At 41.7% G+C, this 23,586-nt stretch overlaps 1 protein-coding gene and 1 long non-coding RNA gene across 6 annotated transcripts in view; one reads left to right on the top strand and one right to left on the bottom strand.

The window, feature by feature from the left end:
* Positions 1-23,586, bottom strand: part of LOC138268585 (uncharacterized) — a 331,134-nt gene that overhangs the window by 288,948 nt on the left and 18,600 nt on the right. For 2 of the 3 annotated variants that reach the window (XR_011200029.1, XR_011200027.1), the window contains exon 3: positions 10,189-10,266. This is a non-coding gene — a long non-coding RNA (uncharacterized lncRNA). Of the gene's footprint in view, positions 1-10,188; positions 10,267-22,493; positions 22,598-22,936; positions 23,006-23,586 lie in introns of those variants that run through there. The other variant, XR_011200028.1, reaches the window with a different exon arrangement.
* Positions 5,519-14,125, top strand: PMVK (phosphomevalonate kinase). 3 transcript variants are annotated; one of them, XM_069218382.1, is made up of 5 exons: positions 5,519-5,669; positions 9,166-9,229; positions 9,326-9,478; positions 11,352-11,481; positions 12,854-14,125. In XM_069218382.1, the coding sequence occupies exons 1-5, from the start codon at positions 5,521-5,523 to the stop codon at positions 13,009-13,011; spliced, it is 654 nt and encodes a 217-aa protein (XP_069074483.1). In that variant the 5' UTR covers positions 5,519-5,520; the 3' UTR covers positions 13,012-14,125. The 3 variants fall into 3 exon arrangements, with proteins under 3 accessions (XP_069074483.1, XP_069074484.1, XP_069074485.1); XM_069218383.1 differs by having other exon boundaries at positions 5,525-5,669; positions 9,139-9,229; XM_069218384.1 differs by lacking the exon at positions 9,166-9,229 and having other exon boundaries at positions 5,570-5,669.

Genomic DNA, 23,586 nt, shown 5'->3' with positions numbered 1-23,586 from the left:
TTGCAGGGTGCTCATTACTAGAGCTACTCTCCACCTAAATTTGGGAATTTCCCAGAGTTCTCCTTTGTTTTTTGCATAATTTATGCATCACTCTAACTCTGAAAGGGCCTTGTTTTGACTTATACTGGGTGCTCTGTTGTGTCTGGACAAAGCGAAACTTCTCTGAAAAGCTTTAATGAGAACGAAACACATCAGGGGTTGCTTTACTCATTCCAGGTTGACTTGGACGGTATTTAACCAGTCCAAAGCTGTAATACTGGGCCTAGAGTGGTAAATGGATTTTGTCATTTTACAGTTTGGGAGGATGACACTGTGTCAATTCTATGCTTAAAGATTTTGCTGTACAAATGGCGAAAGACTTTGTCACTATCTAACTCGGTGTGGATAGCACTGTGCTGATCATATGCTTAAACACTTTATTAGATAAGCAGACATTTGAGATGAGCAAATCTAGTGTTTTGCTGGTGTTGCAGGGTGCTCCTTACTAGAGCTGCTCTCCCCCTAAATTTGGGAACTTCCCAAAGTTCTCCTTTGTTTTTTGCATAATTTATGCGTCACTCTAACCCTGAAGAGGCCTTGTTTTGATATATATATATATTCAATGCACATAAATGTGGAGTTCTATATGATAAAACTCTGCTCACCTATAGAAACTTGCCTTCACAATATTTTAGTCCCCTATATTCTTAAGACAATATTTTGTCCCATGATCATTTTTTTTCAATATTCTGTCTAAACACTGCTTGGGTGGCAGTTGGTGCTGCATAATGAAATATCACCGGAGCTTATTGCTTCCCTTCCAACTCCTCAAAGTAATGTCTTGATTCTCTTCTCGTCTTTCTAAGGCATTTCCTCCAAGATTCATTATACCTTTACTAGGGCTCACTTTCATACTCCAAGAAACACTTCCATATAGAGCTTTAGGGTTCTCCGTCTTAAAAATATGTGTAATAATCTTACACAAAGTTTAGAAAAAAAAAAGTATAAAACTTTCCTGAGAAAGTGGAAATATGGGGAAGTGATGATATTATATTGTTATTAATATGGTAATTATTAATATTACAATATTAGTTTTCAAATTAATTAGATACTACTGCAAGCATTATATCAAACAGCCCTCTATATTTTCAGTAGTACCAAATGTTAGGAAACACGCTATGAAAAAAAAATTGGGTCTCCGTTTACATCTGGCATATTTCCTTCTGGGGTTATTATTTTGAGTACTATCCAAAGGAGTGAAATTCACCTGTGTTTTATAAGGAGACAGCAAAACCAGAAAAACACTCTACCAGAAACCAATTATTATTATTATTATTATTATGCTCATACCGAAGCACTCATAAGGACGATGATGAACCCAAAGAAGGGTCCACGGGAAGAGTGAAGACAGTTTACCTCACCTTCAATGCCAACAAATGTGATATTTCTCTGTACATGGAATACGATAACCAGTTTATTACTCTCTTAACACTAACTGTGCTTCAGATTATTTATTTAACTCCAAAAACACTTCACTGAAGTGAGACCAGGATTCACCTAGAAAGGTGTTTAGCACATGGCCTTAAAAGTTGCCAGTTTCTGATATTCCTGAAGAAGCTGTTAGCTGATGGTGGATTCCAGCCCTCACACATCTTTCCCCCTCACAGATTTTTTTTAATGTTGTGTAGCATCACAATTTAACATACTTTTCAATCAGACTTAAGACTTGGTAGTAGCATAGTGGTCACCTTCTTACAATTTGCTGAAGAGGCCATTTGCCTTTTTGATACTGGATATTCTTGTCTACATTTTCTTACTGACCTCTCTTCTGCTTTGGGCACAGTTAATCTTCCACCCTTATTAAGATTACCTAAGAGCTCACAGGTGTTCATAACGTGGTCCTTGCCTGGTTCACGTCTTACATGATAAGAAGTAGCTCTCAGTAGATCGAGAACAGAAAATTATTTTCCAGTCCAGTTAACTTGCTGAATAGAGTAACACAGGTTGCATTCTTCCTGCAACTCTTTTTAATCTGTACTTTAAACTGCTCGGAGTTATACTCAAGAACTCATGCATTTTGCTTCCCCAATACGCTAAAAATACACATTATCATCTCAAGAGCTCTTCATTCAATTATAGTTCATATGTTTTTCATACACGATTAGATAGAATGCTACCAGCTGAAACCTGAGTCACTGAAAACCATGGGCCATATTTATACTTTTTGACGCAAAACTGCGCCAACGCAGTTTTGCGCCAAAAAAATTAGCGCCGGCTAACGCCATTCTGAAGCACCATGCGGGTGCCGTATTTATTGAATGACGTTAGCCGGCGTTAGCCGCCGGCGTTGTCTGGTGTGCGTTAAAAAAACGACGTACACCAGGCAGCGCCGGCGTAGGGGGAAAATGGCGTATGGGCGTCCACAAATGGTGCAAGTCAGGCTGAGGCAAAAAAATCGCCTCAACCCGATTTGCGCCATTTTTTTACGACGCCCAACCCCCATTGAAATGACTCCTGTCTTAGCAAAGACCGGAGTCATGCCCCCTTGCCCAATGGCCATGCCCAGGGGACTTCTGTCCCCTGGGCATGGTCATTGGGCATAGTGGCATGTAGGGGGGCACAAATCAGGCCCCCGTATGCCACAAAAAAAAATTAAAAAAATACTTACCCGAACTTACCTTAATGTCCCTGGGTTGGGTCCCTCCATCCTTGGGTGTCCTCCTGGGGTGGGCAAGGGTGGCAGGGGGTGTCCCTGGGGGCAGGGCAGGGCACCTCTGGGCTCATTCTGAGCCCACAGGTCCCTTAACGCCTGCCCTGACCCAGGCGCTAAAATCCGGCGCTAATGCGGGTTTTTTAGACCCGCCCACTCCCGGGCGTCATTTTTGCCCGGGAGTATAAATACGACGCATATGCATCGGAGTCATTTTTTAAGACGGGAACGCCTACCTTGCATATCATTAACGCAAGGAAGGAGTTCACGCAAAAAAATGACGCTAACTCCATGAACTTTGGCGCTAGACGCGTCTAACCCCAAAGTATAAATATGGAGTTAGTTTTGTGTCGAATTTGCGTCGAAAAAAACGACGCAAATTCGGCGCAAACGGAGTATAAATATGCCCCCATATTTCTCTTATATCCTCGGCACTGAAGGACAGCTATGCAGTCTTTGATCAGCTCCTTCACCATCCCTGGTTGTCATGCAGTGATTAGTAATGGCTTTTAAACCCTGGGTTTTACTCTCTATATAGGACTGAATCTCCAGTTACACATAAATGTAGTTGATTATTTGAGCCAGTAGTTCCTGGCGCTTGGCACCGGCACTTAATTATAAATGAACACAACAAAGGTGGATTATTAATTCAATATACATTAAAAATGACTAATACCTACTGCCCAGGCCATCCTTATAGCTAGGTGGGCCTGGAATAGTCAGAACTGTCACACTTGTAGGGTGTGGTGGTTAGTAATTGTGCTGGCTCTGTCATTGGTGGCAGCTGCAATAGCTGGTGCAAGATGCAGTTGGCACTTATTTGTTTGTTTTTTTGTTTTTGTTTTACAAATTAAGCACTGCATTAATGTTATGGTAAACGTGCTTCTTTTAAATTCCAAGCACTGCAGAACATCACACAGTTTACCCTAGAACAAGATGTCAAAGTCAAAGTTCAATACCTCATTCAGTTGAGATTTGATTATGGAAATCACCACTATAGGTATTAATATTTCTCAACTTGCTTTGTAACTGAAAGTAAAAAGGAAGGAGCAACACGGAGCACAAGAGAGGGGGAGTTTGCAGGCACGAAGGCACATAGGAGACAGCAACACAGAAAATGGTGCAGGCCTGTTTTCTGGGAGGACACACAAGGGAGAGAGCAACATGGAGGGCGGGCCAATGCTGAGAGCAACAACCGGCGGAGGAACATCTGAGGAAGAGAGACAGAGCAACATTGAGCGCAGGGGCACGTATGTGGTTTTTGGGGGGAGAAGCGTGCAACAGAAAGCCTAAAACAGAACACAATAGTCACAATGGTCAGCGGACTGACAGTGGGAACTTAATAAGGGAGAGCTCAACAAGGAGTTCTGTTATGGAGGGTGTTTTGCAGGGGCATGCGTGTGGAAAAGCTTATGAGGGAGTGAGCAACAGAGATTGCAGGAAATGCTGCAGAGTGGAAGCAAATGAGAGAGAGAGCAACACGGAGTGCAAGGAAACACATGAGAGAGAGAGTGGGCAACACAAAGCATGAGAGAGGACATACACAATGGAAAGCCCAAAATGGTGTGCAGGGAGTCAGGATTGACAATGGAAAGCACATTAAGGAGAGTGCAACAAGGAGTTCTGTTACGGAGGGGTTTACTTGCGAACACACATCTGCGGAAGAAAGCAATAAGAAATGCAGGGGAAGAAAAAAGAAGCACACAAAGAGAGAGAAAGACAGCATGGGGAGTGGGTATGGAAAAGTGGAAAGTACACACGTTAGCAAGCTGGTTAACACATGCACTCCCATGGAGTGTTCAACCAAAAAGATCAAAGTGAGCAGTGGAAGGATACAGTTAAGTGAAGGAAAAAGATTATAAAGACGCTATCCTCAAGTGGAGGCAAAACACAAGATGGGACAAAGAAAGCCATTGAGTAAAAAGCAAGTAAATAAGAGTGACAAAAAAACAACCAATGGTAAGCAGTGAGTGGGCTATAAGCCAAATGTAAATTCTTGATAAGCCTACAAGAGACCTTTCGAAAAACAGCTTGTGCTGTATGTGGGACCTAAAAAATAAAATGAAAATGTTCAAAACTGACTACCGCGTCATGATGAATGCGTGAATGTGCGTGGTGGCGATACATGCACGTGCCCAAACAAATCATCACAGTGTCATGATACATATATGCACATGCTTCCCGACTCATGTATGTATCATTGCACCCTTATTGTCCATCGATGCTGTTTATCATTGGGAACAGCATGTTTTTCTCTCGTTTTTTGTCGATGCTGACCAACTACAGCAAAAACTATGGACTAAAATAATCGGTCCAGGCTGGCAAAGTCTAAAGGTTTGGCGACTTGGTTTTGCCAATGTCTGTTTGGTCATAATGTTGATTCTGCAAAGAGGGTTAGCAATGGGTTTATTTGACTATCGCCTGACAACTCCAAAATCTTGATAGCCAAATTTTAAAATGTATCTTTTAGCATTCTCAAATATTTCCTAGATGACACACAGTTTTAGAAGTATTTCAAAAACATGATCTTCTAAGCTGTGTAGGAATAGCACAAGTTTAGAAAATCACTTTTTTAATTTGATGTCCATATACTTCTTAAATACAAACTGAAACCGTAGTCCTTCCAAGATGGCAGCGTCCACTACACAACCTGGGAAGCCGGCTACTCCTCATCCTCTACTTATACACACCCCCTGGTCCGAATGTAGTCCGATGTGGGCGAGGCTTAGCTCCCGGCTGGAGAACCAATCGCAGGTGCCCCGGTGACGGCCTTCGGGCGGAGCCACACACGCGCCCCCAATCAGCGAGGCTCTACCTCATATCGGCGGCCAATGAGCGGTGAGCGTAGTGGTGGAGTTCCTAGCGTGGGTGCCTTTGACATTACTGTTTTGGCAATGGCCAAAGGACCGTGTTTGGTGCTGCTCTGCAGCGGGAAGAGAAAGAGTGGCAAGGACTACGTGACGGACCGTCTGCGGGACAGGTGCGCAGTATGGAGGGAGGGGAAAAGTTAAAGCAAAGGGCAAACGTCACGGTCTTAATGTGCCTGCTGTGACGTTCTACGTGTAACCCGTATGTCTCAAATGTCTATTTCATGTAGATAGCTCAGTGTGTTAGAGCTTTTGTTGTAGAGACCCTGGTAGTTACACGCCACAAGTTGCAATCTTTAATTATGGTTTAGTGAACGATGAACCAGCATCATCGAGCTGTATACTAACACTGCTAATGTAGAGGCTTGCATCTTTTCATCAATCTTTAACCTAAGGTTGTTGAAAATGATTCCTTTGGGTGGGAATAACTATTATCGCTATATAAATGGTTACTGTTGCAAGTACGCATTTTAACAGATACATCTGGCATTCCTAAAGCCCATGCACATCTTTACACGTGTAGAGCTGTCTCTTTTCCTAAATGGTTTTGGCATTAATGTGTTGGGCTCCAGCTAGTGTCCAACCAGAATGACACTTGAACAAAAGGAGTGCTGATTGTCCTTTAAATGAGGAGTTTGAGTTGGGCCATGTTGAAAGTGAAAATAATAAAGGTGCCTCATTCTTTGCACGTTTCTGCTCTGAATGCAGTGCCCAGAAAGTCTAGGTGCAGCTAAATGTGTCCTTTTGTTAGCAAAGTGCACCAGAAAAGAACCTATTTTAGTGGGACCAGCCAAGAACTTGCTTAATAAAAGTTGCCAGATGCAGGGCGTGACTGGATCTCCTTCTTTTGCAGCACTGCAAAGAATGTGAAAATTAACAAAAAATCATAGAATTCCACAGTAAACGTCAGCAGTACTATTGGCAGGCCAATGTCAGTTGAACAATCAAAAGCAAGAGTTAAAGCCATGGGTCTTAATGGCAAGAGGGCATACATGTGCTAAAATATGAAGAATGATCTAAGGCCAAGATGCCCTAGAGATGCCGAACCGTATCGCCTAAACTGAGGCTAATACAGTTTAAATCTTTTTATAGAACATGCTTTGATTCAGCCAAACTTTGGACCATGAGGAGGAGGCAATGCCCAAGATGCCTGCACTGTCTTGCAGAGAAGGTGGACTTTTCTATCTGGTCCTGCTCAGTGGGTTGCCATAACTGGTCCAAGAAACTTAAATCTGTTAGCAAATTCCTTAGTATCATCCTGAAGTAGGACGCTAAGCATGCAGTCCTTGTTATTAAGTGTGGGGGGCTGGGATGGCTCTCCCGGGGAATTGGCATGGACACTGTACAAATCAAGTGTGTGGAAAAAATATCATACATTATGGGAAACATGGCCCAATCGTTGCCAAAAAGTGCAACAGTTTGTCTACTTGGTTCGGAGGGGAACAATCCTGTTTTGGTTCCCTCAATATACTATCATGATTGAGGGCTTAGCACATTGGAAATTGTTTTGCTGTTTGCTCGATACTATGAAAGGAATACAAACTGATTAAAAAAAAAAAAAAATCTATATCATGGTCCAAATATAGTTCTTATCCAGTGCCACACTCTCCTTCCCCAGGGATATTTAAGCACATAGTACGGACCAGAGATGACTCTTACAACAGGTCAGAAAGGAAGTTGCCTCTTGACTGAAGACAGGAATTTAGGCACCCAAATCCTACAAAGAGGGTTGCCCGAGCAAGGGTCCAGCCTGTGAAGGGGCAGTAAATGGGAAGGGGGAAGTGATGAACCTTGTTAAGGACCTGGGAAACACCAGATAGTTTGGGCGGGGCTCCTGGTCCACATCTCTCAGCGGTTCAGTTTTAAGTCACTCCACAGTGGTGGGCTACCCACAGGTAGGCATTGCCAGTCCTTAATTAGAGTTGTGGTTCATTAGGCGCAACAACCAGCAAACTAGCTCGGTTGATAGACTCTTAATATTTTGATTGTTCGCTCAAGTCCATTGTTAGGTGGAAACCATCATTTTGTATCCCAAGATACCTGAGTGGTTCGACCGCTGATCTTCCCCATCCCTTACACTGTAAATTAGGGGTTTGAGACTTCTATTATTACATATTTGTGTACCTTTTAAACTGACATAATGTGCTCCCTCGAACTCAATACTGTGAGCATGTTGCCCAGACAGGTTGGACAAACTGATTTGTCACTAATGGGCGGGATTGTGCTACAGTCATAGCTGCAGCCTTTGCCACAAATAGAAGACGAAGAAGCCCTGCGAGTAGTTATGTCACATGGGGAGGGTTAGGATTGCAGACAGAGCTGCTTGCTGTAGTATTGGCCACACAGCAATGGGCATCAGCATTGACGACAGATGCATCAGGGAGTGTGGGCTTTGCATTTGCTGGTGCGTCCTGGAGGCCTAAAGGAATACTCCAAAACATCAATATTCTGAGAGTAGTCAGATAACTCAGCGGCACAGCAGCTCAATAACGAAATCATTGCTAATCGTGCAGCATCCTGTAAAAATTCAGCTTTTGGGATAACACTGCATGGCGAAGCGGGCACATTTCTGGGGTATAGAATGACGTGGGTAATATCATTTTTTTTCCCAATCGCAGAGAGATGCACACCACAATAATGCCGTTTCATTGAAGAAGTTGGTAGAGCCGCTGATGCCCACGGTGACTATAAGGAGCTTTTTAAATGCTTGGGTACCTTTTTTGTGAGTGTTGGGTCAGATGGGCGCAGGAAAGCAATGCAGATTTAAAAGGCTCAGGCAATTTTTTTTTTTTTTTTTAAATCTACTGGACTTGGACTTACTGCAGTAAGATATCAAGGTCATGGACACAGGCTCGCCGGGTGGCGTTGACCCACTTTACAAACTTGGCAGGAACTGCACCTGACAAATCTTGCAAAACATCACAAGAGTGGCTTGCACAAGCAGCCATTAGAGTGCCAGCCAAATAAACAATGACACCAAAGCTTTGCAGGAATCCAGTCTAATGCAAGTTACAATATTGCTTGCCACGATGTGACCTAAGATGGACTAGACACTTTCTTCACGCTTTCTCAACATTCCAAGGCACCCACTTCACTATTCTTTCTGTAAATTGAAGGCTCCCAAGGAAGACAAAATTATGCCTCATTGTTTGGGAATGATCCCAAAAAACAAAGGGATCAGCAAAACCTGTTACCAGCAAAGGGAGGGCGTGAAAAAAGGACAAAATCAGCATTTTATAAGAAGCAAATAGGAAATGTAAGAAATAACCTTTTCTTGTACTTATTTTGGCACTACTTGTCTGACTTGCCATGTGTCTTAATTTTGTTCTTCATTGTAGAACAGGGAAGAGCATTATGAGTGAGGGGTGAGAAGCAGAGCAAAAAGTGTAATGCGGGGTGAGAGCCAAGGCCAAATGAAGTGTCAGCATGTGAATCAGGAAAGCAAAATAAGGCAGGAGGCAGTAACGACTAGGCCAGAGTACCTAGTGGGGTTGGTTAGATATCACGTAGACAAAATATTACCTGTAGTCTTGGTAAAAATGATCTCAGCTTCTCTAGACTGATGTCAATCACCTTCTCCAGTAAGGTTCCGATTTTCCTTAATGACAGGTTAGGCCCCGATGTGTGTGCCATCCTTCGCCTGTCAGGACCCCTCAAGGAGCAATATGCTAAGGTATGACTCCTGCCTTATCACCGTAGCCTTTTCATCCATCACATTTTGCCAAATCCTGCCAGCACGTTGTAGCACAGAGTTTTTCTCTTTTTGCAGGACCATGGCCTTGACTTCCAACGCCTCCTGGACCCCAGCGAGTATAAAGAGAAATACCGGTCCGACATGATCCGATGGGGGGAGGAAAAGCGAAACGAGGACCCAGGATTTTTCTGTAGGATCATCGTGGATGGGGCTTCCCAGCCCATATGGGTAAGCAGACTGATTGTGGATCTGACTTCACCCGAGCACTTGATTCACCAAGTAGTGTTGTAGAGTGGGGGAGTATCCTAGAGTGGAGTAGCATCGCGGAGTGGGATAGAGTGGCGTAGAGGGGAGTAGAGACGTGGAATGGAATAGGGTGGCCTAAAGTGGAATAAAGTGGCATAGACCTAAGTGGCGTCGAGTGGAATGGCATACAAGGGAGTAGAATGTTTGTATAGTGGAGCAGCATAGAATAGAGTATGCATGATGTGGTAGCGCACTGCCATTACAGCCAACACATTTTCAATTGGAATGACCATTATATTTGTAGACATACAGTTTTACTGATAAAACTCTACAGGATACAAACACAAATGTGATAATGTGTGGAAGCCTGCGTCACCTAGTGTATTAATGTATTTTGCAAAAAGGTGCTTAATTTGTGCTTTCCTAATTCTGATACATTCTGAAATATTTGTGATGTTCTTTTACAGACATTTATATTTTGTTGTGTGCTGGAAAAAAACCAACACCCTAAAGCCTTTCCCTTCACATTCCCAGCAAGATTGTAACATAAATACTCTTACTTTGGAGTCAGAGAAAGAAAAGTAAACACCAAGGTCCCTGGAAGACGGAACCAAGCACTTGACCTCTGTCGTTACACAGCTAACGTGACAAAGTACAAACAAAATGTAAAAGCCCGTTTATTGCTCACTCACCTCCGAACTCCAGCATGGTTATTTTGAGGGTGTTTCAGTACTGCTTACTCCCATACTTCCAGCGGTTATGGCATGAGCCTGTAATTGAGGAAGAAGATTGTTTTACGTTGTGGTATTAGTAAATAGCAGTGACCAAAATAAACAGGCTGATAAGAACATTGCTCCTCAATGGCATGCAACATTGAAATACTGGCAGAGATAAGTAGAATCAGTTATGCAGAGAGACGGGAGGCAGCAAATCTTTTCAAAGAAATACAGCGTAATTACTACTGTGAACAAACATACAGGAGACAATTGAAAACATATGTACTCTGGAACAGTGCCTCACGAAAAAGAAAAAGAGTTCCCAGAAATCAAGCACTCATGGAAGAATACAAGGAGCCAATCAGAGAGGTGGTAAACAGTGTATGATCCATATGCAGGACAAAGACATGCTGGACAGCCTAAGCCAAACAAATCCAGCAACTAGAAAGTAAGCAAGTGTGTGTTACAAAATACCAAGCTAATGGTATGCATTAGGTGAAATGAATTCCCAGGAAAGCTTTCAGCATGTTCCCAAAATGTATTCGCACCCAGACAGCTGAATTGTCTAGTAGGCCTCGGATTAAAAATGAACCTAAATTGCATTTCAGTGCTAGAGTCTTACTATCCTGCGCCACAGTGTTTCTCAAATATTCCTTTGTGCTGCCAGTAATATAGGGGTATTGCACATACATTCTACCCAGGCTAATATGCTGCTCAACGTCTTTCTGTTCTTCTTATAATTGGTGGGAGACACACTTTTTCTGTGTGTCAGAAGCTTGCAGTATTGATGAGGGCAAATCCTGTCTAGTCTCGCGCTCTCTAGCCGGCACCTAGGCACCAAACCCATACACTAGGGATGAGTAAATTAACAGTGTTCTCTGTGCAGGTCACTCTGTTCTGGAGCATCCTTGACATGTGCATGGAAGCAGGGACTGTGCCATGCTAATTTGTCAAGTGCTAACATTTGCACAGTTTGGTATTCAGGTTTGTGTGTATGTAAATGAAGTTTTTTTTTCTGGGGTGTGTATCTTCTTTTCCTCTGTTGTCCGTTCTCCTGCAGACCATGCTGGATGTAAGTATTTGCAGAGATGCACCCCCACCTTTTGGTTCTCCTCACCTTCTGTTCTCCTCTTTTGCAGATAGTCAGCGACACGCGGCGGCGCTCTGACGTGGACTGGTTCCGCAGCTCCTATGGGGAACTGACACAGACTGTGCGAGTGCAGGCATCCGAGGCAACCCGAAGGCTGCGAGGCTGGGCGTTCACACCTGGTATGTCGATCCATTGCAGATGTGATCCCGCATTTCAGAGTAAGATACAAATCTGAGATGGGAGACACTTGCTAAGAGTTTATGCAGTGTTGTTGGCACATTGAACTGGTGCTAGTACAGTAGTCCATCTTTGTTCATCTGTTTGTAAAACTGTAGGCCCTCTTTAGCCTTTTTGGAGTATATCAGCAGCATAACAGAATGTGGGAATCAGCATTACACAATGACACATTAGCACAAGTGAGGTTGTACATAGATTGTTGCTATGCTTCTGTATTGGGTACCCAAAAGCAAAAGTCTGGTCCAACTCAAAAACGCCATAATCCTGTTTGGTTGCGGATGTAGGGCTTACCTCAAATGGAGGTCAGAAGGCCACAAAATATTCAGCCCTTCTGTCATGTGCATCAACCACATGGATGTAAAGAAAACAAACTCCAGCCGAAAGTGGACTAACTTAAATCTCAGTATAGTAGTCTAAAGCACAAGATCTTTCAGATGGGACACAAATCATAGTTTTTGGTAACTTTTAAAGCTGGAACAGACTGCTGTACCACTAAAAGGAAACTACAGAGACCCAAAGTGTCCTTCATTGACTGAGCCAAAGTCCAGATATGGCGGTACTTGTTTCGGATCTCTAGCACCTTCTGGAAAGACCAAACATACAAAACTATGAAGAACGTTTAACACAGACTAATATGGTAGTCCGGGTAAATCTACTAAAGACCCATCCCCCACACCCACACATTGTGTACCTTGGTGCAGGCTAAGGAAGTCTGTTTCTTCCCAGCTGTATATACCCTCCCTCACACATGAGAGCTGAAGCATATATCTCCTCTGAGCAATGTCTTGGTAATAGATTGTGTGCTGTCCTGTATGAGTGTCATTGTGACGTCTACAGTAGTTGTACCCTCATTGCAATATGGGGTCATCTTATTAGAGAGAGCTGCAGTGAACTGTCTTACACAGCAACCCACTCTCCCACAGGGGAGGGTTGACGGTAGCTGTCCACCCTGTGAAATGCAGTTCAGTCCTCAAGGAAAGGACTGATATAGTGGTCTCCACTGATCACTGTAGGGCCCTGCTTCAGGTGAAGCAGAGTGGTGATCTTGTCTGGACAGTGTGGTGTTGAACAGGCCAGGGCTGGAATAACTGATTATGCTGGGTAATTTATGGCCTTCAGTACAGGGTTTTGTTTGAAAGATGAACTGGTTGCTTTCTTTTGGGATAAGCAGCTCGCCTACCTTTACATCTCACAGAGAGTGGCTTCATGGTAAGGACCAGCCTCCCCATCTTTCCCTTGAAGCTTCTTGCATGCTTGTTCTTTACAGATACATCCATAGTAATCCTCTACATGTGTCTCCCCCTCCTTCTCCAGGGATTGATGATGCAGAGTCTGAGTGTGGGCTGGACCATGGCATGTCCTTTGACTGGACCATCACAAACGACGGCGATAGCGAGGTCCTGAACGATCAGCTGGACACCCTGGTGGACTTCATAAAGCTGAAACTGACCCAATGGGAGCATGCATCATGAGGACACACAGACCAAACTACTGACCACTGATCTTGCATCTAACAGATAAGCTGAAAACTCCAGCCTCCTAGTAAGAGGAAAATTAGCAAGAGAAAGTGGCACACTTAATCATGTTATCCGCCAGGTGATGAGGGTGCCATCCTCTGTACTTCATATCAAGGCGGCTTGGGTCTTACACTACTCTGGAATGATGGATAAGTGAGCATAAGTTCATAGAGAAATAGGGGCAAATAAGGTGTGTGCAGTGGAAAGGGCTTGAGATATTTAGTGTTCATCACCTGGAAAGACAAAGGAAATGCTAGATCCAACTAGGGCTTCATACTCTGGTTGTCTATGAGATGTGCAGTTAGTATTGACATTGTACACGAAAAGCAAAAAAAACCCTCAAATTCTGGGGAAAAGACGCTTTCAGTCCGAAATGTTCTACTTATTATCAAAATCTAACAGATCTCTCTGTTTTAGCTCAAGTAGAATACATCTGATAATGCCCTACTGGGCAGGAAGTGGTGTTGTCCGCTGCTTAGAATCGGAATGGACTGTTTGTGGCATTAAGTGTGGTAAACTTCTGATGATCTTTTAAAATAAAAAAAAGTGGCAGAACTCCGATTCACACAGCAAAGGAAAGTAAACGAGACATCACAAACCGTCTAAGATCGCAAAAAGATTCTATGCTTTCTATGAAAACATATGACAGCCTAACCACGAAATTAAACTTGCAAGAAAGTGGAAACATTAGTTCAAGTGCATCTTGTTTCAAAACTCTCCGATCAAGCAGCACTGGAGCTAGAAAATAATTAACCGTGGCAACAGCAGCCCTGACAGACGCGGCTGTTAGGTTGTGTGTCATAATATTGAAGCCACTAATATTGACGGGCACATGTATCAGCTCAGCAGTATTGACTACCAACATAACCAATTTAAATTAAATGTAGATTTACTATTCTCTACCTATCACCTGATCATATGTTTGTAGGCCACACTGTGGCATCGATAAGGGTGCAGGTCAATATTAAAAATACAATATTGTGGTGGAACACCCAGCAGATCTAGATGGCTTATCTGGGAACTTTATCAACATTTATTGAAAAAACAAATAAACATACATACATCTGTGTATTATTGTCACCCGTGATGTACACTGTGAATACAAGGAGAGCAAAATGTATTAATTGTATGATTGTTTGTTGTCCTAAATATAGGAGCAGTGTATCACTATGAGCAGATCTATCTTAGGTCATTCACATTTGTAAGAACACAGAGTGAGTATGTTCCAGTATTAGAAATGCTGCACTCTCTGGAGTTTGACTACTAGTGTATTAGTCTCAAAAGGCATGAACATAGAAGAGCAGACCTTCCTTCCTTCAAGTACAGTTGATCTAATAACACCATCTTACATTCACCTCAGCTGGCTGACTCTGTGAGGTTGGGAGCAGTTTCCTAAACCAGTATATTTTCTGTGGCTTAGTTGAGAGAGTATATCCGCGTGCACCCTTCTGTCTATTTTATCTCAGAAATCCCTATGAAAATGAAAAAAATGGCTCATGAACAAGGAGACACTGAGCAAGACACAAACATAGACAAGTAAACTGAAATGTTGACAGAGATATAGACAGACCAACATTGAAATTGGGGCAGTGAGTTAAACTTTCTCTAAGTTGGGGACATACAAATATTGATACAAGGCAGTGCCATTAATACCGTGAAAAGAAGACACAACTTGTATTGTGATTTTATATAGCGCGTATGTAATAACCTTCACAAAGGATATCTGTTTCAATGTATTTATTATTAAGTAAAAATCCACTTCAGACCCCCAGAGGAAACGCGTCCGTTTTCTCCGACGCTCCGGCACCGTTTACCGGTGTTTCCCCATTGCCCCAGCAACCATCGTGCACTCGAGCACCCGAGTCCTCCAAGACTCGAGCGCCAGCCCACGCAACTTATTACATTGAGTTTTTTTTTTTTTTTTTTAAACTATAGAATTTCTTTTCCAAACAACTAAAAACAACTCCACATAATTATTCAACTGTCTCACTTAAAGCATATTATGAATATAACTCCTTACACAAACAACTATAACTAACTTAACATGTTTATAGAACAAAAATAATTTTCATTGAACATTTTCTTCAAATAAAGCAATCTTATGGATAACAATTTTTTTTTTATTTTATTTTATTTTTTTACCACGTTTACACCAGAATCATCACACTCTGAGTTTCCAAGGAACTCTCCTTACACGTAGACTCTTACGCGTTGACGGTACCTGCAATACCGGTTGGTGGAGAGTATTAGAATCCTGTGACCCTGAATTAGTCCTTAACCCATGGTCAATACGGCACTCTTCCAATCCATTCTGAAGTTTAACAACCTTTGACATGTTCCACCATTTGTTTCCTTCAACTTTAACTGCATTCCCTTTCACCAACTTCACTCTTACCGGGTCAGAGAATTTCAGACCCCCTTTTTTGACAAAAGTAGGCAGCTTTATAGACACCCAATCTCCTGTGGAAAAACCAATTCTCTTAACACCTTTCCGTTTGTCAAAATGCATTTTTTGTACAACCTGTTTTTCTTTAACATTCTGTTGGACAATTTTTGCACACTCTTCCAATCGCATACTTTTGAAAAATCTGGACATCCACCCCGGACATACTTGCATACAAGCCTTTCTTCCTCTTAAAGCTTCAAAAGGGGACACTCCAGTGGTGGAGTGTGGTGTTGTTCTATAAAACCATAGCATTGCCTGGACAGATGTAGTCACCACACATTTGTTTCTCAGCGACCACCTAATGCAGTCACCTAGTACACGATTAAAACGTTCCACCAAACCATTTGTTTGGGGTTGATAAAGTGAACACTTCAAATGTTTAATTGATCCTTCATCAAAAAACACTTTGAATTCGTCAGTCACAAATTGTACACCATTGTCTGTAATTATTTCTTCGGGAAAACCTTCACTCATAAAAACCTCTCTCAAAAATATAACCAACGATCTGGCATTTGGATCCTGAACAAACTTCACGTATGGCCATTTTGAGTAATAGTCAACTACCACGTACGCATACCTGGTACTGCAATTCAAAGCATGAAATGGTCCCACCCCCAACTTCTTCCAAGGACCAGTAGGACAATCAATTGGAATCATCGGAGGAGTACATGTCCTAAATGACTTATCACTATTATAACATATAGTGCAATTCTTCACCAAACTGTCAATTTCACTATCCATACATGGCCACCAAAAATGCTCACGCACTCTCCTCTTGGTCATTGTTGCGCCTAAATGCCCCTCATGAGCTTTTTCCTTGATTCTGCTTCTCAAATCTTCTGGTGGGATTAATTTGTCATTTCTCAGCAAAATATTGTCCTCAATAGTCAACTCGTCTGCAACTTTCCAAAATGGTTGAACACCATACATCAATCCCCTTTCATGAGGCCACCCTCCTTTAACATTCTTGATTACCTCACACAAAATTTTATCTGCATATAATTTCTCCTTCCATACATTTTCTGAACACACACAGATTTGTTCAATTTCCACAGCAGAAATCAAGCAACTCTCATCTGCCCAATTATCATCATCCCCTTCTACAATTTGAGCTGGAAACCGTGATAGATAGTCTGCTCTGACATTCTTTCCTCCTTGAATATAGATGACTTCAAAGTCATACTGTATCAATCTTGCCGTGAACCTCGCAATTCTGGGTGTACCAGTTTTATTATTTGTGCCATTGAGAATCGACACGAGAGGTTTATGATCTGTTTTCAATATGAAATGTCTGCCCCAAATATAGTTTCTAAATTTCTCAACCGCCCACACACAAGCCAACATTTCCTTTTCAATAACAGAAAAATTAGTTTCCGGTTCCCTTAACGCTCTGGATGCAAACCCAATTGTGTTCTCTTCATCATTCTTCAACTGTGTTAAAACCGCTCCTACCCCTACATTACTTGCATCAACAGTTAAACAACATTGAACCTCTTGATCAAACGGTTTCAGTACCTTAGCACTAACTAATATCTTCTTTATTTCTTTGAATGCCTTATCACACTCAGTATCCCAAACAAAACATACCTCACTCTTCAAAAGATTGGATATCGGCCTAACTATGCTAGCAAAGTTTGATACGAATCGAGAGTAAAATTCACACATTCCTAAAAATGACTTCACTCCCCCTTTGTCCTTCGGGGTGGAGCCTTGTTGATGGCTTCTATCAAACCAGGTTTTGGTAAGATTCCCTCCTCCGAAATAACATGACCTAAATATTCTACTGATGGTTTCATAAATAAACACTTCTCTCTTTTTAGAACAATTCCACAAGAAGAAAACTTATTCAACACCTGTCTCAACACTTGGTTATGTTCACATTGAGTACCTGCATAAATCGGCACATCATCTTGAAACACTAATACATTCGGCACATCTTTCAATATCGAACACATAATCCTTTGAAAGACTGAAGCTGCCGAGGCTAACCCAAAAGGCATGCAACAGTACTGGAACGTGCCAATAGGCGACACAAATGCTGTCAAATGTCTCGATTCTGGATCTAACTCAACCTGATGATAAGCGCTAGCAAGATCAAGCTTAGTAAATATCTTTGCATCCTTAACTGTAGACAACAATTCACTTATTTTTGGTAATGGATGTGTGTCCACCCAAATCTCTTTGTTCAATGCTCTCAAGTCCACACACACTCTCAAATCTCCATTTTTTTTCTTTGTAACCACTAAAGGAGAAGTCCATAGCGAAGACTCAACTGGCTCAATAATCCCTTTGTCACGTAAGCCAAGAAGTTCTTTTTCCAGTTCCTCTCTGATGCTAAAAGGTACACTCCTAAGTTTATGTTTGACTGGTATAGCATTGTTCTTAACCTTGATTTTGTGCTTGAATCCTTTTATCTTTCCTAAGTCTCCTGAAAAAACCTCAGGATATTCATTTAACGTCTCATTAACATCCCTAATCACTGTTACCTGATCTTTGGTACCAGGTCGCAAAACCATACCAAAAAGACCTTGATGAAACCAACCCAAGATATTTAAACCTTTCACTGCAACGTAAATTTTTCCTTGTATCTTTCTTCCCTTGAACTCCATAATATCCTCAAAATATCCTTGGAGATCTATTTTCCTCCCTTCATAAGAAACAGGAGCTCTATCTGGAGGTAACAAAGTACGATCTTTCCAATTCTGACTAAACAACTCTTGTGTTATCATTTTAATTCTTGCACCCGAATCCACTAACACCCGTAAATGTTTATTTCCTACTCTAATGAGGACATACGGATCGATGCAGCACGCAGCATCATCACTCTTCATCATCTTGTCATCAATCACTAACACCATATCTTGAACTTCTCCAATCAAATTTTCAACCAACCCTTCCTCATTCTCAACCACTGACGTTACTGCGTTGTTTCTTGAACGTTCACTCTGACACACTTTCGCAAAATGGCCAATTTTCCCACAATTCCTACATTGAACATTTAAAGCCGGACACGCTCTGGTCCCTTTCACATGTAGAGCATATCCACATCTAAAACAAATATTTTTTTGCCTAAAAAAAAAACACAAATTATTGTCTCTACTATTCTTGTATCCTTGGTTAGAAGGTTGCAAATTCATTGTTTTGTCCAACTTTCCTTTCTCCATTTTAGTTCGGACCACACCAATTCTGTCCCGACTATCCACAGATTTCTCTATTTCCTTAGTCGATTTTATTGATGATTCGATGCTCTTGGCAATTTTGATAGATTCAGCTAGTGTTGGATTGTCCAAAGATAGCAATTTCTGCTTAATGGATCTATCCAAGCCTTGACAAATGAACTGATCCCTGATCAATTGATCACTCAGTACACCAAACTGGCAGTCAGCTGCCAACAATCTCAGCGCAGAAATGTACGTATCCACATCTTCACCATTTTGCTGAACCCTCTTGAAAAACTTGTGTCTAGACACTACTAAACTTGGCGGAGAATCGAACCTGCTACTCATTTTCTTCACCGTAGATTCATAATCATCCAACTCCTCTTCGTCATTTGGTATATCCGGTAAATGTTTGAAGATAGCTCGACCTTCAAACCCAATAGAATGTAACAGTATGCATTTTTTTCGTTCCGGTCTAAATCTCGCCGCTCCTATTGCCCCCAAATAAGTTTCAAAGCATCAAACCAATGCCTCCAGGCAATTTGTGGTTCACCTGGACTTTCCAAAAACGGGGGTGGAGGATTAACAGCCTGCATAGCGCATAAAGTGGCGAATCTAATACAACGCAATAAACCAAACTATTTTTCTTGTATGTTAACTACAGGTAGTAACTTCCAATGATGTTTATGTACTTCGTTGTCCTCTTACACTTAGTAATTCTTTAAAATACAACATAGTCTTAAAATACTCATCCAAAATGGCTGCCGTATATGCCCATTTGTAATAGTAAGATAGCTTGTCTAGCACAACACTCCAACAGTGCTACTTCCTGTTATGCCTCATTAATCACACCTCCTGCTGAAGAAAACGCCTCACACAAGTAGCTCCAAGTCTGCTCCACACTTCGTTGGTTAATTAACTCCAACTCGAACTTCACCAGACTGCAGCATTGTCTGTAATGGGTTCGTCTCTGAGGGTCTCCTCGTCGCCAAAAGGAAGGTATGTAATAACCTTCACAAAGGATATCTGTTTCAATGTATTTATTATTAAGTAAAAATCCACTTCAGACCCCCAGAGGAAACAAGTCCGTTTTCTCCGACGCTCCGGCACCGTTTACCGGTGTTTCCCCGTTGCCCCAGCAACCATCGTGCGCTCAAGCACCCGAGTCCTCCAAGACTCGAGCGCCAGCCCACGCAACTTATTACAGCGTACTATCCTGGAATAGGCGTTAAAAGCACTTAGTGAGTGGGTATTATGCTATCAAGTGCAGCCCAGAGTAAGTTTCTGCTGCTGGTAATAAGCAGGGCCACTGGAATTACGCAGCATGGGAGGGACAAATTATGGGATAAGGTCTGAGTAAATTATGTAGCAGGAAAAGGCAAACTATGTTGCGTAATGCAGCACATTTTGTGATAGTATTATGTTACTAGGGTCGAGCCTGCGTTGCATGCGCAATGCTTTAGGAGTTAGAAAAGGGCTCGGAGAACCGTCCATGTCACGTCAGTGTCCTTCATTGGTTCGTGGGCTTGCCTGTTAAAATCTGCTTGCTTTCATTAGTGGAAGGCACGCATATGTCATGCCCTTTCCGGTGGTTAGCCCTCCTCAAGCGCAGCGACCAAGTACTGAAAACATGTGAGGCTCGCTATTTCCCATCAGGTTTGTGAAATACTTTTTATCTTTTGTTCGCAGTGCGATCTCGCTTGTTATCTTTTGTTCGCAGCGTGATCTCGCTTGGCAGAAGTTGAGCGCTTTGCATAACATCGACCCTGTAACATAGTTAATTGCACTTTTGCAGATAGGTTTCACTACGAGTGAACTGTTGCAGCTGTTTTTTTCCATTCAATGTGGCAAGAAAAATCCGGTCGGGAGTTTACAACTGCTAATAGCTATAACTCGGAGAAATGCAAGACCCGATTGCGTTGCAAATGCTTGTTGTTAAACTTGTTAACACTATCTGGGCATTGGTTGCACCTCATTAGTACCAGTTTAACACCCAAATATAGCAATAAGTAACAGAAAGGTGACCAGTCAACCTTTGCAAAGTTCTTTCTACTGTGTGGGAACACATGCTGATGCATTTTTAGTATCTTTGGAACCGTTTGAGCTAGAATTTTTTTTTTTTGTTAAAATCTGCAGACTGTGCGGCAGATGCGAGATTATGTGGCAAATGCAGCAAATCTATAATTATGCGAAAATCCCCACACCCGCACAATTCCAATGGCTCTGGGAATAAGTATTTCAGTTCATCTAATAAGTAACAATATTACAGATTTCCATTTCCATGGCATCTTTAGTCTAGAGGAAGTGAGGAACTGAGTTGTTAGTTAGTGTAGATTTTGCATTCTTGATGGTGGCTTTGTGTTTTGTGGGTAAACGGTGAGCATGCAGTCAAGTGTGTGTGTCCACGCATAAATAGTTGTCCTAGTGAACTGTTAATGAATGGATGTTGTTGTGTTAGTGTTCCAGTATAGATCTACATGTTTTGGGACCTACTTAATCATTGCAACCCAGAGGGAGAGTTCAGAAAAGGCAAGTTTCAAAGTATAGAACAGGTAATACAGAGACAGATCTGCGTTACATGAAACTCAAAGTAACATAGTATAGTTACTATGCAATCCATGTGCGTTTTGCGAATTGTTTATAAGCGGTGTCATGCAAGGAGTACAAATAGTTGACACTTTTTGGGGGTTTATTTTCAATTAGGAGAGTTGAACCTTCAGATTTATTATTTTACTGACAGATGTTGGAGTTTCTGTGATCCTGATCATGGTTTGTTTAACTTGTGTTGACACGAGTCTGATGAATGGAAACATTATGGTCTTAAATGGTCTATGGTTCTGCACAGGAGATTCCATCCCAAAGAAATAAGTTATGTGTTGTACTTAGCAGCAGATATTCCCCAGAGTACGGCAATGGTATGTACCTAGGAGCAGCTACTCCCAGTAGTTAGTTATGGTCTCTACTCAGAAGCAGCTGTCCTGCAGTGGGGTGTACAAAGGAGCAAAGGTGGAGGGAGACATAGAGTTTCTAACCGTAGGCACTTTTCAAGCCATTAACTTGCGCAGGTCCAAAGAGGCAACACCTTAACCTGTCATCCTTCACCTGGATGCCCTAACATCCCAGGCTACATAGCAGACACAATGTGGCGTTCTCGTGACCAAGGTCCCATTGGAGCCCTTCATGTCACAGGCTAGGCAAGCTGTCCTAAGGCTAAGACCCAGCCCTGCTATGGAGGCAATCTGGTCGACTGGAGCTTCGCTGTATGGCAAACTAGAGTTGGGTTTGGAGAGAACAGGGGAGAAAGCAGGAAGCTGCACAAAAGGTATTTAAAATGGCAATTGTGGGTTTATAAAACTGTAGCAATGGTTTCTGAAAGCAATTAACATGTTTCTTTAAAAAAAAAAACTAATTGAGGGCAGGCAGTAAAAAGAAAGAGGCCAGGAAGGAATGTGCAGATTAAAAGAAGGAGAAATGGAAAGAGGAAGAGAAGGTGCAAATGAAAAAGGGAGAGAAAGCAAAGAGAAGGAGGTAATTAAGAAAATATGAGAAAGCATGGAGAAATTGAGGTGAAGAAATATGTAGATTTTGTTTTCCAAACCAACAAACGCAGCTGATTCATAAAATGCGCACCTATCCCTATATATCCCCAGCCAGGTTCTAGGCAAGATATTATATTGTTCTCTGTGTGCACCCCAACCAAACACCTGCTGCTAAGGTGTAAACCTTTATATGAAAAAAGGGAGGAAAAAGCTTTTAAAAACATTATGGTGGTGCACCACTTTTCCAGATAGACAAATTTTATATTGAAAAGTCCAATTCTTTTAACATGAAAATGTGATAAATCTTCTCTTTATTTTCTTCTTTTTCACAATGACATATAAAATTGTGATGACAACAGCCAACGCGTTTCGTCCTTCAACATAGGACTTCTTCAGGGCTGTAACGTAACACATAATACAAAATGAAAGCACAAACAACAATAGACAAATATCCACATGTTACATTATCAAAAAACACATTTTATCTACACATATGAGAAAACATGAATATGAACTGCTATAAGAATAGCAGTTATAAGAACAAACAAGTATAAACATAACAGCACGAGTGACTGGCAAGAGAGTTCGACAGGTGATGACTAATACAGTAACCAAATAATATATAGTCTCAGAGAATACCTAATATCATCAGCTCATGAAATAATTCGTGTATATAAAAAGTGACCTATATATAAAAACAATTAATGTGAATCCCATAAATGCCAAATGAAACATACCTAATCCATTTCTGACTGGTTTATTACTTTATGTATTTCCGCATACCCCTGGAATCAGCCGTAACACATCTAATATGAAGAGAAAACAACGCCTACTTACCAATTTGGGGGATATTTACTACACAGAAGTGCTGATACCACAAAATTTAATTTTATAATCTCAATGGTAAGTACCAGATTCAATCCGAAAAAGTTAGATCAAAATTGCATTCTCATTTTCCATATAAGTATAAAGTCCAAGACCCAGTTATAGAAGTAGTTTTAAACGAGTCCATACACAATACAACACAGTATCCACACATACAAACAACAAAAGTACCTTCTCAGACATCCCAGATCATTATGATCAGTAAAAGAACTCATGTTATAGGCAAATGTTCCTGAGTGTCCTTATTCATGGATCGGCAAAAAAAGCGACAATCCGCGCAGTTTTAAATATACCGCCGATTTCGGCGTCCTCAGGTGCAGACGCTTAGTATGCGAGCCGTCTCAACCCGGACGTCGGAAGGCATGCCTCGTCAATGCTTGTAGTGAATGCGGCGGCCATCCTAAAGCACGTGCAAAGCAAAAATATTCTGCAGTACAGAGACAAATTACAGTCATTCTTCATTAGATTCAAACCTTGTACTTCTTCCCACAAGTACTCATGT

This window comes from Pleurodeles waltl, chromosome 12, assembly GCF_031143425.1.
Source record: "Pleurodeles waltl isolate 20211129_DDA chromosome 12, aPleWal1.hap1.20221129, whole genome shotgun sequence".
In the NCBI taxonomy this organism is placed as follows: domain Eukaryota; kingdom Metazoa; phylum Chordata; class Amphibia; order Caudata; family Salamandridae; genus Pleurodeles; species Pleurodeles waltl.
The sequence above is the reverse complement of the archived record's forward strand: the minus strand, read 5'-3'. Positions and strand labels throughout refer to the sequence as shown.